General features: G+C 46.5%; 1 protein-coding gene across 4 annotated transcripts in view; it reads left to right on the top strand.

Annotated features, from left to right (window-relative positions):
• The window catches only part of MGLL (monoglyceride lipase), an 86,803-nt gene extending 72,203 nt beyond the window's left edge, over positions 1-14,600 (top strand). For all 4 annotated transcript variants that reach the window (XM_073351375.2, XM_073351373.2, XM_073351372.2 and 1 more), the window contains exons 7-8: positions 8,404-8,619; positions 10,446-14,600. In XM_073351375.2, coding sequence (XP_073207476.1) covers positions 8,404-8,619; positions 10,446-10,571 — 342 coding nt within the window. In that variant the 3' untranslated portion in view covers positions 10,572-14,600. The remainder of the gene's footprint in view (positions 1-8,403; positions 8,620-10,445) is intronic.
• Positions 14,601-14,835: the final 235 nt, after the last annotated feature.

Genomic DNA, 14,835 nt, shown 5'->3' with positions numbered 1-14,835 from the left:
GTCTGGAACCATTCAGTCACTAGTTCAGTGCACTCTGCATCCATGTCCAGTTATGGGCAGGCGATCCAAGATCTGGGCTGTGTGATGGTCACACTGGCAACAACAACAACAAAAAAATGGGACCCATAATTCACCACCAAGTGCCGCTCCACTGGGGCAGCAGTGATAGAAGCTGTAGTTTAGACAGGGCTCAGATACTTTGAGGACCACGTTTCTCTTAATCTGCTTTTCACATAAATACAGTAGCAAAGACGATTGAGTCTCATCTACGCTTACTATTATATGTATTGTACTGAGATAGGGGCTAGGAACTCCTGTCATAGAGCAGGACCCCATGGTGCTAGGTGCTGTACAAAGATGGTCCCTGCCCCATCATTTAACCACTGTAACTAACTACAGGTTTCAGACTAGCAGCCGTGTTAGTCTGTATTCGCAAAAAGAAAAGGAGGATTTGTGGCACCTTAGAGACTAACCAATTTATTTGAGCATAAGCTTTCATGAGCTACAGCTCACTTCCTCGGATACATTAGATGCAGCCGATGCAACTAATTAGAGCTTCTACCATTGTGAATTGTAGGCCCCCATTTTTGCCAGTCTAGACAAGGCTTGTGGGACAAGGCTGCTGTGTGGAAAAGCAACACCCCTCCTCCTGCTTACAGACAGCCTGGTTCGGCAGTACTGGTAAAACCAGCTGTCTTGTCAGCTGCTGCTGCAGCAGCACCACTAAAAAGGCTCCCACTCCTTTCAGTAGAAACCAGCCACATAGGCTTAGGTTTGTATTTACAGTGCTGGGGAGGAAAAAAAAAAATTGAATGAAACAGCTGTGTCTGGGAAGGGATCACAAATCAGGATTTTAGTTCATTTCTAAGATCAACTGGAATGACAGAAGATAGCACCCAAGGGTCTCTAAAAAGCAGGGGCGCTTTGTAAGTGTAGTGAATGCTTACTTCTGTGGCAGCCCACACGCCCCCAAGATGTGCTGTAATTTTTCAGTGTCTCTGACTGGCTAGATAAGCTGGATTCTTATTTTAAATAGATGCTAATGAATTCCCCAGCTGTGGATGGTTAGGCGGGTCCCAGTCCATGCTGACATCAGAATGCAGGCTGACTAGATAAGGAGCAAGCAGGCTGTTGATACACAGAGAAGTACAATACACTTAACTTTTGTTTGCACATTCAACTTGCCAAATTGCCCTGTAGGTAAATTGGAAGGAAGACTGGTCTTGTGGATAAACCACATGGATGCGTAGGTTCTGTACCTGGCTCTGACACAGATTTTCTGGGCAAGTGACTTCTTCTTTCTGTGCCTCAGTTTCCTTGTCTGTAAAAGGGGCTTATACTTCACTGGGTTAAAAACATCAAAATTGAAAAGCCCTTTGAGATTTTTCAGCTAGAGAAGAGAGAATTAGACAGGGCAAATACTGCGATTCCATGATACTGGACTCAGTGTAAAAACCAACATAGAAAGCATTCGTATACATCCACTTTGTAATGTATATGTCCTCAGATATTTTGGTAAGCCTTATCATAACAAAAGATGTACAAAACATACACAGATAAATAAATACGGTCAGTTTCCATTGTTATAGGAACACCATCCTACTCGCTTGTGTTCCATCATACGGAAGGTGTTACCAATTACTCTGTTGTTGCTTACACAAAGAATTGAGAAAAGGTACAATAAAATCGTATGAAGGAAGAATTATATTCCTGGGTTCTAAAGGATAAGTGATACCAGGTTTATAAAGTAAAAGGTCTATCAAAGCCACAGCCTATATATTAGGAGACCGTGCCATAGCTGTTACAGCAGGGCCTCCTGGGTTTCCCTGCCTGGTTCTGCCACTGACTTGTTATGTGACCACTTAAACTCACTGTGCCAAAGTTTATCCATCTGTTAAAGGGTTGTAAAAATACCTACCTTGAAGGGGTATGTCCTCAGATGGAAGGTGCTAAGAACATGCTAAATATTGTTACAGGGTGTGAACTCTAAGGACAGACCAGCTTCAGAAATTTATTTACGGTCTCCCACACTTTTACCTAGGTATTTCAGTGGCGGCTGCAAGGGTGACATTCAGAAGTGTCCATGGTAACCCTGAGGGTACAGTCCACCATAAGAATAATTGTGTTTTCTTTCTTCCTGCTACTTACTCATGCTGGCCTTCACTGTGAGGCTCACTGCTGGGGTTGGCAAAGGCATCTCTAGCTTCATGCTCGTCCTCTTAGTTTTAGCTTCTCCTGTTGCCACTTCCTGTTCTGTGCTGTGTCCATCATTGGGAGGTAAGAGCTATCATATGAGATTGGTCCATCTAATTACTGGATTAGATCATTGGCCCATTTTGTCCAATATCCTGCCTCTGCAGCACTGGATCAGATCATCAGTCCGCCTGATTAGGACTTGTCTACAAAACCGTTGCTTTCACAACAAGGCGAACACCCTATTTCCCAGCACATTAGTGGGCACTACTATGGACATTCCTGAAGTCCAAACTGCAGGGCAGTGTAGATGAAGCCCTAGACTCAAGCCTTGCAGCTTCTGAGCACACACTGTGCTGGAAACATCCATTAATTACATGTTGAATTTAATCATCCGTCAGACCAACTTTCTGTTTTCTATAAATATCTTTGGGCAGTCCTCCAAGAATTCCCTCACTTGTTCGTCTTCACAGGAGGCTTGGCCTTCTGATGTAGGGATTGAAATGTACATGGTGGAGTGGAGACATTTGGTAGATCTAGTTCCTTATCAAGTACAAGGAAACAAGTGGAGTGAGAGGTAACCCAGAATCTAACACCCTCATCAGTATTTGTTAAAGGCCTGATTGAGCTCCCATTGAAATCAGTGGAAAGATCCCCACTTCAGTGCTTGTTGGAACAGGCCATAACTGCCTGGCAGCATGCTTAGTGCTGTGCAAGAGGGAACGGAAAGATGCAGCCCCTGCCCAGAAGCAGAGCTGACAGTCTAAACAGGTGGGCGACACCAAATGCGCCAGGAGACCTGGTGGATGGTTCTGTCTTAAAGAGACTCTTAAAAAAAAATAGTTGGCAGCTGTGATGGATCCCACAGACCCCAGCCCAAGCCAGGGCTGGAAAGGAGTAATGGACTGAACCGGATCCAAGTATTTAGACCAGACCCACCATGCAGACACTGTCCAAGGTATCGATCCTGGAAAGTGGGGCCCCGCTAGCTGTAACTAAGAATGAAGGAAGAACAGGAAACAGAGGAAGGAAGCAGAGGTGACCCAGGGTTTCCAAAACAGACAGAGAGCGCAGACATGAGATGAGACGGGAAGTGTTAAGAAACAAGAGCAGAGATTGAGGTGGACAGAGTGATGCAGAGCCTGGAAGGTGACCCCAGTTTCTCTTATCCCTCCCTACAACTAATCTTCAGCATCCCCAGCGTTCTAGAGAACATTTCTTTAATCCTCATCTCCTGCCCCATTACGAGCTGCCCTGCTGCACAGTGGAAGGGTTTCCTCTTTTCCCTACCTTCTCTTGAAGGCTCAAGAGAAAGCCTTCTCCCTTTTTCCTCCTCCTTTCACCAAGGCATGCCCTGTGCCATGTGTTTGCCCATGCACAGATCATTAACTTTCCGAGAAGGACAGTTGTTCCATCAGCTGTTTTTATCCTTCTCACAATGTCGATCATTCTCAAAGACCCCCCCACCCGCCATCTACACAAAAGATTTGTCGGCTGTTCAGTAGCTAAAAATTCTTTGTTGGTTTTTTTTGGGGGGGGAGGGGGGGAGAAAAAGAAGAAAGAAACCCACCCATTAGGCCATCTCTTGGCATTTATGGCACTACACGGGGGCGGGGAAGGGGGCAGCTCATATGAATTAATCTACATTATTTTACTCCACGGGAAGGCAACGTCTGTCAATCCAGCCACCCACCCCTCTTGATCTTTTTCCTGGAATCCTTCATCTGTTGCTTTCAGTAAAAAAACAAAAACCCCTCAAAGCTGTGTTGCCTTAGTGCAGTGCTGTGACACAACTCCCAGCAAATAACTCCCAGATCAGGCTGAAGCCAGTTGCTAAGTAGCCAGAGGAACCCTGTGCTTTTGTTTAAATTGCAGAGGAAAAGTTAATGGGTTTGGGTGAAAATGTCAGGTTACCAGCTGCTAAAGTGAGAGTTGACAAAATTAGATGAACTGGGTGTTCCAGAAGCCAAAGTGTAACTTTTTCCATGAGCCGGTTCACAGGAAGGGCGGTTCATTCTCATGAAAGGCAGCCTCTTGGGATTGAGACAGTTTACGGAACAGGACAGATATTTAAAACGAGCAGGGTTGTATCCCACTGAAAAAGGCTGCCTGCCTGTAGGGAATGCAGAGGAGGTTGGAGGTACCTACAGCAGCCACGGTGCAACCTCAGAGCTGTTCTGAGAAGACTTCCAGGCACTGAAGAGTCTATGTGGATACTGACTGAGGGCCAGATGTTGGGAGGTGCTCAGCATGCTCAGCTCCTATTGACTTCTCTGGGAGTCAAGGATGCTTACCGCCTCCTCAGATAAGGCCTTGACAGCTCAGTCTCAGCCAGCATTTCACCTCCACAGTGGGCTCTTCCAAGCATTTCCCAGGGGCTAGGTCTCAGACCCTCAGGGTGGGTGTGTCATCAGGATGAGGGGAGCTATACTGCATTTGTCTCTCCTCTAGTAACTGCCCCTCACTTTGGGGTCCACTCCAACACATTCATAACTTGAGTTTCCAGTCATGGGGATTATGGACCTGCGCAGGACAAGTGTAGAGCCCTGCAGCAGGACTAGAATCCTATGGTTCTTGCAGGATCCATGGCCATAATAGCAGGAGCCGAATTAAAAGGTTAGTCCTGTGGGGGGCTTTAAAAGAGACCCTTTGCTGTCTCCAGCAGAGTATGCTGTTTGAAAGAAGTTTAAGTGATTCCAGAGGAGAAGCCAAACTGCACCAGCACTATCAGGGAGAGGATCCCATACTACCAGTGAAGTCACATGGACGCTGGCGCTGTTAATTAGTCCAATCAGAGGCTCACCTCTGCGCCAACCAGGGACAACATTCCCAAGTAAATGGGCAGGGACCCAGCAGTCCGACAGATTTGCTCTCGTTTCCTATAATCCATCAGGACAATTGTAATGTGGGTCACTCTTGTCAGTTCCTGGGGCTGAGCTCTCCAAGCCCTGCAGCATGGATGTCTCAGTGGCAGGACCATTCCTGTGAAGTCTGCTCCTTGCAATGGTCAACCAGAGCCCAAGTTTGGTGAGCTTCAGGGCTCCGGGTAAGACTTCTCTCTCTGGGCAAATCTGTAATCACTCTCCAGACCATCAGCACAGCAGAGGATGAGGGTTCTTCTTAGGCTAGGTCTGCACCGTGTACCTTACTGTGCTGTTGCAGCTGTGCCGCTGTAAGGTCTCCCGTGTAGCCGCTCTCCTGCCAGCAAAATAAAACCACCCTCCAATGAGTGGCAGTAGCTTTGTAAGCAGGAGAGGGTCTCCCACCAACAAAGCACTGTCCATTCCAGTGCTTTTCATCAGTAAAACTTGGGAGGTATTTTTTCACACCCCTACTTGACAAAAGTTTTACTGACAAAAGTTGGGTGTAGACATAGCCTTAGACTGTTCATTTTGTGAGATCTCAGCTAGGGGAAGGAAAGGAAAAGCAATCACCCTGCTAAAATAATCTATGGAATTAGGCTCAGTCAGCGAATGAGTAGAGGAGATGCTCCTGAGTTGGATACTGATGGCAGATTCTCTCCTGCACTTGGGCCAGCTAAGCAGGGGGCATCAGATAGCTAAATTACAGCTCCCTGATTCTCTGGCCCAGCCCTGGCAAAAAATAGAGCAGCCTAGAGGCCACTCTAACTTGTGCCTGTTGGCTATGCTCCTTTAAGGATCATCCACCAACTAGGGATTGCTGTAGTGTGTATCCTAGCCATTCCATCCCTGTCCCAATGCATCTCTTGTGCTAAAGGTGGTGGGGAGGGAGGCTGGCTCTACATCCACTGGGCCCCCCCCTCCGTCCCCCACATGGACGGTATCCAGAACAGGGGTGATGGTTTCCAGTCCCTTTGTGCCACCTGAGCCTGTCACAAAGACCAGATTGGGGCAGAGAATCGATCTCTGAGCCTTCTAATGCTCAGATGTGGTGTCTGTGTAAGCACAATAAGGAGAGAGTTTAGACTAACCTGTGTGCTTGTTGGAATTAGTACAGGGTGCAATGGGCACATTTTAAAACACTTCATCGGTTAGAATAACTATCTTTGTAATTTACTGACTTTACGAGGGGCGCGTCAGCTGCCAAAGATTTAATTGTGCTTTGGTGTCCAATGAACTGTTACCATAGGAGGCTGCTGTGCGGGGTTAAGAGGGGGGGGTTATTTTTGAATGGTCTCGTACTAAGGCAATCCACCAACTGCTTTTTGTAGGACCCATCATTACACATACGCAACTTTCACCCTGGCATTACCCCCCTAATCATGGCCTGGTGCAGAAAGGAGAGGCGGCCAAGGGTGTAAAAAAGCAAGCCTGCCCCTACACAGAGCCCACAGTGACGGTTCCTGCCCCACGGGGCTGGGTGCAGCTCCCTGCTGAGAGCGTGGCAACCTGGCACACACAATTGCAGTGTCATCCAGTTTGGCCTGGCTTCCCTTTCGGCATGGAGGGGCAGCCGTGTGAAACCTGAGTGGCGCAGCAACCTCATTTACTAGGTGTCAATGACCAGAGTGGGGAGCCATGCCCAGCCCCGCAGGGCAGGAGCTATCGGTGTGGGGTGAGAGCAGGGCAGGCTTGCCTTTGAACACCATCGCCCCCCATTGGGGTCTCCCCTCCGCACCGAGCTAGGAGAAGTGTATGTTTGCTTTGGGCCAGGGCCCGGTGATTGGTTAATCCAGCCCTAGATGTGGCAACCCATCTAGAACCTTCCTGCGACCCACTGGGGGGTCAGGACCCACCATGAGAAACGCTGCCGTAGAGAAGAAAAATTAGGCTTCCTTCAGCCAACCTACAAATAAATTATGATGATTTTTTTTTTTTAAACCACATCAGACTTTAGAGGAATCAGCGGCTGTGCCAGGGATCCACCTATAATCAAAATTCGCTGGCAAAGATTGAGCTGGTAAAGCCTGCGTAGGCTGCCAAAGCTCGTTTCTCTGTATACAGCATACAAATATTTACTGTAGATATGCCTGATGCAGTAACTACCTATTCCTAGCTACCAGACCCTGTGCTGATTAATCCAGTGCCTTGTTTTCAGCACTCTCCTCACTCCAGATTTTTCATGCTGACTCTCTGCTCTTAGCCAGCCTGCAAGAGAAGGATAAAAATTTGCAAGTGAAATGCTGGGGTATGTGGTTTTTTTGGGTTTGGGGGTTTTTTTGTTGGTTTTTTGGCCTACTGGCACTTTATCTCATAGTTTAAACTAAGAAAAACTTTGCCCAATCAGGAGCTCAAGGCCCATACATAGTGAGCACATAGTGTGCAGATTGAAGTTACCTTCGTCTTTAATACAGAGGGGTGGCCCATGGATACTACAGGCCCCAACAGGCAATGCTCCAGCTTAAGCAGAGCAGCCTTCATTGGGCTCAAGACAGCACGCCTTGTCGAGACCCATCATCTTTGCAAGCACCATCTCCGCATACACACTTAACACCAACACAGAGCTCCTCATCTTAGTAGTGCTTTACAAGCAGGAGCTAATCAGTACCTTCAACCCTCCTGCAAGACAGATAAACATCTTTATCCCCATTTTGCAGATGGGGAAACTGAGGGAAAGAGAGGTAAAGTGACTCATGGCAGGGCCACTCAGCACCAGAGATATTACTGGTACTCAGGAATTGCTTATATCAATATCAGCTTTGTAATAAAGCAGAATGAAAAACTGCCTATGGGGGAAAAAGGCTGCCACCTTTGAGTGATAGGAGACCAGGGCAGAGCATGAGTAACCGCAGAAAGGAGCTCCCCTGGGCAAAGTCCATTGACTGATGCTGCTTGTTTGCCTGCCCCCAGTGTTTTTGGCTCATGAACATTTTTCAGTGGTGTAAGAGAGGAGTTTGGAGTAGCCCAGTTTCCAGTTGCACAAGAGGTGATGGCCCCTGGCTGCTAACTGGGGTTATCATTCTAGGGCAGGGGTAGTCAATAGGCAGACTGCGGGCCAAATCTGGACCACCAGGCACTTTTGAATGGACCTCAAAATCTATTTATTTATTATTATATTATTATTTTTTATTATTTTCTCTGGAGTCTGGACCTTGACCAAGAAATTTGGACTTTGACAAAAAATAAATTGACTGCCCCGATCTAGGGTGAAGTGGCACAGGAGCCCACTGAGGGTGGGAAATGGTTAGCCTAAACAATAGACGGAAACAGACTCATCATACATGAAGGGCTCTGCCTTGTATTTTCGGAACAGACTGTTGCTGACAATGATTTCCCCCCCCTCCAATAGGTTGAATCTTACACCTCAGACCCCCTGGTCTACCATGGGGGCATGAAGATCTCCTTTGTCATCCAGCTGATGAATGCCGTTGCCAAAATAGAGCGATCCCTGCCTAAATTGACTCTACCAATCTTGGTGCTACATGGTTTGCCCGACAAGCTCTGCGACATCAAAGGTTCCTACTTACTGATGGACACCGTGCAGAGTCAGGACAAAACACTTAAGGTCACCTTGCTTCTTGTATTTGAAGGGTGTAATGTTGTGCATATCAACCTCTGCTTTGCTCAGTGTAGGCTTAAGGATTTGACTGAGTCACTGTCAGAGCAGGTGTCAGGTGCTGTTGACAAGAGTGCAGAGCATGGGAAAGTGTCCGATTCTGGGAGGTGCTGAACACCCAAAGGAGTTGAAAGAACTTGGCACATTCCAGGATTGGGCCCCCGACCAGGTAACCCAGTGCCCCCAAACTCTGCGACCGGTCAGGCTGCTTTCACGCCAAGCCCACCTCACTGCATAAAGGTATAGCGAGAAAGTTCCAAAAGCAGCTGAACAAAAGCCATTCCACATCTGCTCATTTGGAGAGAGCACACAGCTGATTAACCAATTGTTAGCACATGAATGAACTTGAAAGGGAGACGGGGAGACCAAGCAAAAGCTTTTGTTGTCAGAAAAATAACTATCTATCTCAGGCATCAAAAGAGTGAAATTACACCCAGGGTTGTGGGAACGCCTCCCATTGCGTTTACATGCCAAGGGTGTGATTAATATTTCCTGCCTCTCATTGGGTTGAAAGCTTGATATGCTGCAGTTGGCTCACTGGATACATGGACTGGGAAGGCGGGTGTGAGACCCTGAGGGAACGGTTGTATCCACTGCTTAAGTGCATGAAAGCAGCCCTCGCAAGAGACTTGTGCTTCTCAGCATACACACTGTATAGGGATTAAAATAGAAGAGTGACAATGGGTCTGCATGGCTTTGATTCCCTTACTAGAGGGCAGTAGGCAAAGGAATGTTCTGCCTGGATACGGCGGGTCTAAGTCTGATAACATCAATACCATCTCCAGAGTCTGCACTATTAAACTCCACTTGCAGCAGAGGGTATGGAGCAGCAGGGGGCACTCAAAGAGAGTGACTGGAGCAGGGGGACAGGAGCCTGGCTCTCCCCTCTCTCAGATGGGTGCCCTAACACTGGACAATAGAGTTATTCTAACGGTCTCTCTCTGGCCCAATGACTGTTTAAGTATTTATCCACAATGGAACAATCATTGGGTCAGAGAGAGGGAAGTGAGGGAAATGACTGAGGTCCAGTGGTTAGGTCGCTTCCTAGGAGGTGGGAGACTCAGGATCCAGTGCTCAGAGGCCGCCTACGGGGTCAGGTCCTGCATGCAACTCAGACGGCCAAACATCTGCCTTCCCCACAATTCATGAATTGCTCCGGGGCTCAGGCAGGAACTAGGTGTCCGGATGAGAGTGAGACAGCAGTGCAAATGCCCAGAGGCCAAAACCGAAGTACAAAGGGAACTTGTACCTAGAAACTTAAGCACCAAACGAGTTTAGGTGTCTAAATACTTTAGTGGCTCTGGAGCCTGGTTTTTCAAAGGTGATGAGCTCTCCCAACTCCAGCTGAAGTCAGTCAGTGCTTCACGTGCTCAGCATTGCTGTAGAAAGGTGTCTTAAATCAGGAACCCAAAATCAGAGGCCATTTTTGAACATGCGATCATATGGCACATTCTCCTGTTGGTGAGTCTCCCCCACATGGGGAGGGGAATGGAAAGAACTGCAGGAGAAGGAATTGAGATTGCAACACCGCAAACCTGTGCGGAGACGACAGGTGTGAAACCTGAGAACTCCTGTTAACTCCCTTGCTGAAACTGACTAGACCTCAAGTTGGTGGCATCCCTTAATATTCATAATTCACCATATCTAAGAAATACAGGAAGACCGACGAGACGTGTGCAGGGCATGTCAGGACTGTGGGCACTGGCGAATGGGACCTAAGGGCTGCTTTGTTCTTTGGGGTTTTGTCTGAACCTGTGTTCTTTCTCTGATTGCAGGTGTATGACGAGGCCTATCATGCTCTCCATAAAGAGCTGCCTGAGGTCAGCACTGCTGTGTTTAAGGAAATACTAACATGGATTGGTCAGAAGGTCTCAGCAGCTGGAGGACCCAGCCACACTTAAGCCACCTTGTTACCTTCCCAATGGTCTTCTGGGGATGGAAGTTTTTGTTTGTTTGGGTTTTTTTAAAAAAAGTCTCTCTGGAAAAGATTTAACTTAGAGGGACTCCTAGGATACTTTGCTATGAATAGCCATTCCTATTACATAGGAGGGAGACTCCGCTCAGTCATTTAAAGAGGCCATTGCCCTAAAGCAGGAAAGGGGGTTATGGCAGTGGAAGAAGTCACTGAAAAAAAACTTTCCAGATTGGTTATTGTACTACAAGGCTCCTGTTTGCAAAAGCCCCCCCACCCCATGTTCTTTGTTTTCTCTGGAATTCCTGATGTGCCAAGGCTGTTTTTATTCTGCAATAATCTTTGGAATGTTCAATAGTTCTGCATCTTTCATTTCATTCCGTTTCTACTCCTGCGGAGTACGGTCCCCTTCCCTGCTCCCACAGTTGCAGAACATACTGAATTAGAAGTCTTTACCCTTGAGAAGGGAACACTAGAGAGAGTTAGCAAAGAGAGCTTGGGGATGGGGAGAGAGGAATAATTCCATACTTGAAGGTGAAAAGCTAATTTTCTAGGTCAAACCAATCTGAAGCAACCTCTTTTAGCACGAGGCCTGAAGGGTGGGGACCTACCCTACCAGATTGCACTCTAGAAAGACATGTTGTTTAACCGCTGTTTAATTTCCAGCGCCAGAGCAGAGTTCACAGAGGAGAAGGACTAATGTAGAATAAGATACTTAAAACCTACTAAGCACACACAAACTGTGTGACTTCCAGATACCAAACCCTCTCCCCTCTGCAAGATGAGCTACTCTGTGCTACTGATACTTAAGATGTAAAGTCAAAATTTTATTTAAGAGGAAATATTAATATACTATATGGTGTGTATCTTGGCGGCTCAGAGAGTGGTCACTGAGGAAGGGAGCAGAATCTGAAGAAGGAGCTAACTGTCCTCACCCCCTGCACTGTCGTAGCCATGGCAAGATTGTCCCACCATGGTCCAATCCTCTCATAACTACTCTACAGCAATCATTTGGCCTTTTCCCCTCATCAGCTGGAGATGGCCAGAAATGCTAGTCAAGCTCAGAACATCTAGTGAAGGGAAGGGCATTGAGATGGCTGACATGTACCCTCACAGTCCACTTATTTACTAAGAGCCTCATAATGTTATTAGGTTTCCCTACAAGCTCTTCCGATTCTGTGAAATGGCCATTTCTTGGGTGGATTCTCCTAGACTTAGCAGCTGTGTCTTAGCTGGGTGGCAATGAAGGGTCACACTTGCTCCTGAGAGTTAGGTGGGCAGTTAAAAGCATATCATAGAGCAGACTAGGTAGCCAAACATCTGTATCTGAATATTGGGGCTACATAGAACAAGCTGTACAGAAGGATACTGATGAATTACCACAAAGACAGCTGCCACCAGAAAGTTCGTAAATCCAGCAGATTCCGATACTGGTGGGAAGCTACAGATCCAAATGCCAGAGCTCACTGGTCTTTCATACCAGCAAGGCTAGAGGAAGACTTCTAGGAGAACTTTCAACATGAAAACTCACTCACATGGCAAGTGAGCTTGGATCAACCTGTTTGCCTTTCCTCTGGTAGTTGTGTTACAGGGAAATCAACTGCCAGAACTGTACTGTTATACCACTGTGGTTATGCCGGTATAAACTCCCTGTGTGGACATACAAGTATCCACACAGTTATAGCAGTGGACACTCTTAGATCAGTTATACTGGTATAATTATACCAGGATAGTTTTGCCAGGCAATGTCCCATGCAGACATGCCCTTAGTAATAGGCCTCTGCCCACATGCAAGAGAGAGTTTAGCTTTTTCCTCCCACTCTCTTAGGCGTTCCAACAATAAGTCCATCCAAGTTCTGCAGAGGGTGCGGGAAGCATTTCATCACAGGGAAAAGCAAGTATCCCCCATGGTTTCCATTGTAGAGGGGGCATGTGTCTTATACAGGCATTGTACAGCAGCTGGAGCTATTGCAGGTCCTTACTGCTCCCTTTCCAACTCTGCCCTGGAGGAGAGTAGGGCAGTATTCCCATCATGACAGTTTGGTGCTGTTTCAGTGGCTTGTAAGGCAATGTACCACTCTTACACCAATATTTCACTTCCCCTTGAAGCCCATTCTGGCAGGACACAGGAAAGGTAACCTTGTGCAATAACAACAAGCATCAGAGACTGACTTTCACGAGCTCAGACCTGTTTTCTAATAAGGGTTTGAGAAGTTAATAGAAGTCATCCTTGTGCTTGCAACTGTGTAGTGCATCTAATCAGAAATGCTGTTCTTTACAGATTGGCTCTGGCATTTGTACAGCTCTAGCTTCCTGGCTGCAATCTGAGAAATCATTATAGATCTCAGCAGTTCAGCTCAACTTGAATTTAAAACCCTGTTCCAACCAATCAACTGCTACCACCAACACCTGGAAACCCCCTACAATGGCTTTTGGGTATCAACACAAGGTGAAGCTCAGGCATCGCATGCTCAAGAGTGTCCAGTGAGCTGGCTTGTGGCAACATTTTTCTCCTACAGGTCGGTCGTTCGCCCCCACACACACACTAACCGTGAGCTGGGAAGAGATGGTAAGCATGGAGACATTACAGTGGTGGGAGACCCTGCCTAACTCTTATGCCTTGAGCATGCATTAGGGTAGGTGTAATCATACAGTGATATGTGCTAGGGTGACATAGGGAGTACTAGAAATATTTTATAAATAAAAAGAGGTGATTAGAAGATATGATTTTGAAAAGCACCTAATGTTGTTCTGAGTCTGCTCCCATTGACTTAAATTGGAGCAGAATTAGTTGAGTACTGAGCTCTTTTGGGGGGAGGGAGGGGAGAATCCTAAATGAACAAGCACTTGAAAGAAAGAACTAACCCTACAGTGTTATGGTCGCAGCCCTGCTGCTCCCTAGAACCTGTATGTGGCCATAGGAAGTCCTGGGGTCAGTGCCTTTGATCAGTTCTGTTCTTTAGCCTGAGAGAGAGCTGCTTTCTTCCTGAGCTTGGAAGCAATATGTAAGAAGAAAATGAGGATGATAAAAAGAAAACCTGTCCTTCTGTCCAGCTAAGCTCAGCAAGGTCACACAGGCAGGGGAAGCTGTGTTTGAAAATAAAGTGTTCAGATGACATTTGGCAAAGCTGACATTTGCTGCTGCTCTCAGACAATTTTCTGAAGCACTGTCTTTTGGGAAACTGGGCCTCAAGAAGACCTAGCTAAGAAATTGAGGGCCAGTTTCTAACAGACTTGAATAGAGCTCAAATCTCACTGTTTAACATAGAAACAGAGCCAGACCCTCAGGTAGTGTAAATCAGTGTTTTTTCAGTATAGACTTCAAGATACAGGTGTAAATTAACATAGCTCTAGTGAGGTCACTTGTGCTATACTGATTGACAGCAGTTGGGGATCCACCTCACATTTAAACTCTTACTGCTATAGTTGATCCATTGCCACAGGTCCAAACTGGCTTAAACTGGCACATTTAGTCTCCACCATGTCCTAGTGGAAATCCCTTCTTGAGCAATTTCATTAGCAGCAGGAAGATCTGCCACCAGCAGAAACGTAATTAAAACCTTTATTTTCAAATATCATGGACACTTTATGGGGAGCACTGCTGGCCTTATGAACTTCCAGATTGCTCTGCTGAGACAAATGGGGATAGTTTCCCTCTGAGTACAGAACGCATTTATGACAGAGCAATAGTAGTCTGTAACTACTGTATATGCAGTATCACTACAAGTACCAAGCATAGCATCAAAAGACCATCCTCATAATGTGTAATCCACACAGTTTTCTATTTAGCCTGCTCTTTTTATATGGGTCACCCTAGCACACTGTCAGCATAAACCTGTAGAGATCACTTATTTTTCCAAGTAATTTCTGAGCCCGTCATTCCATTGTGCTCCAGTTGAATATAATATATACACATGTGCATACCTGTATTTTCAGTGGGAAAAGTGTGTACAAGTTTAGGATTCTTTAAAGGAATACAATGTATATTGCAACTAATAATAAAGTTATGTTTTCTGAATGTGGTGTCTTTGGGAGCATTATTTGCTGCTGTCATCAGATTATAGCGAAAGAACAGTAGAAAAAAGGGGGGGTTATGAAAACACTTCAGGTTTTTTGTGGGGGGCAGGGAACAGCTGAGCCACAGATATTGCTGAACTGCAATCTCCAGTGTAGCAATGTAGCAGATGCAACCTTACCACGTGTCACCTTGTCCTAAACCTGCAATGTAAAGGCTAGTTGGGGTGGGAAGGTCT

This window comes from Lepidochelys kempii, chromosome 7, assembly GCF_965140285.1.
Source record: "Lepidochelys kempii isolate rLepKem1 chromosome 7, rLepKem1.hap1, whole genome shotgun sequence".
Lineage (NCBI taxonomy): Eukaryota > Metazoa > Chordata > Testudines > Cheloniidae > Lepidochelys > Lepidochelys kempii.
The sequence above is the reverse complement of the archived record's forward strand: the minus strand, read 5'-3'. Positions and strand labels throughout refer to the sequence as shown.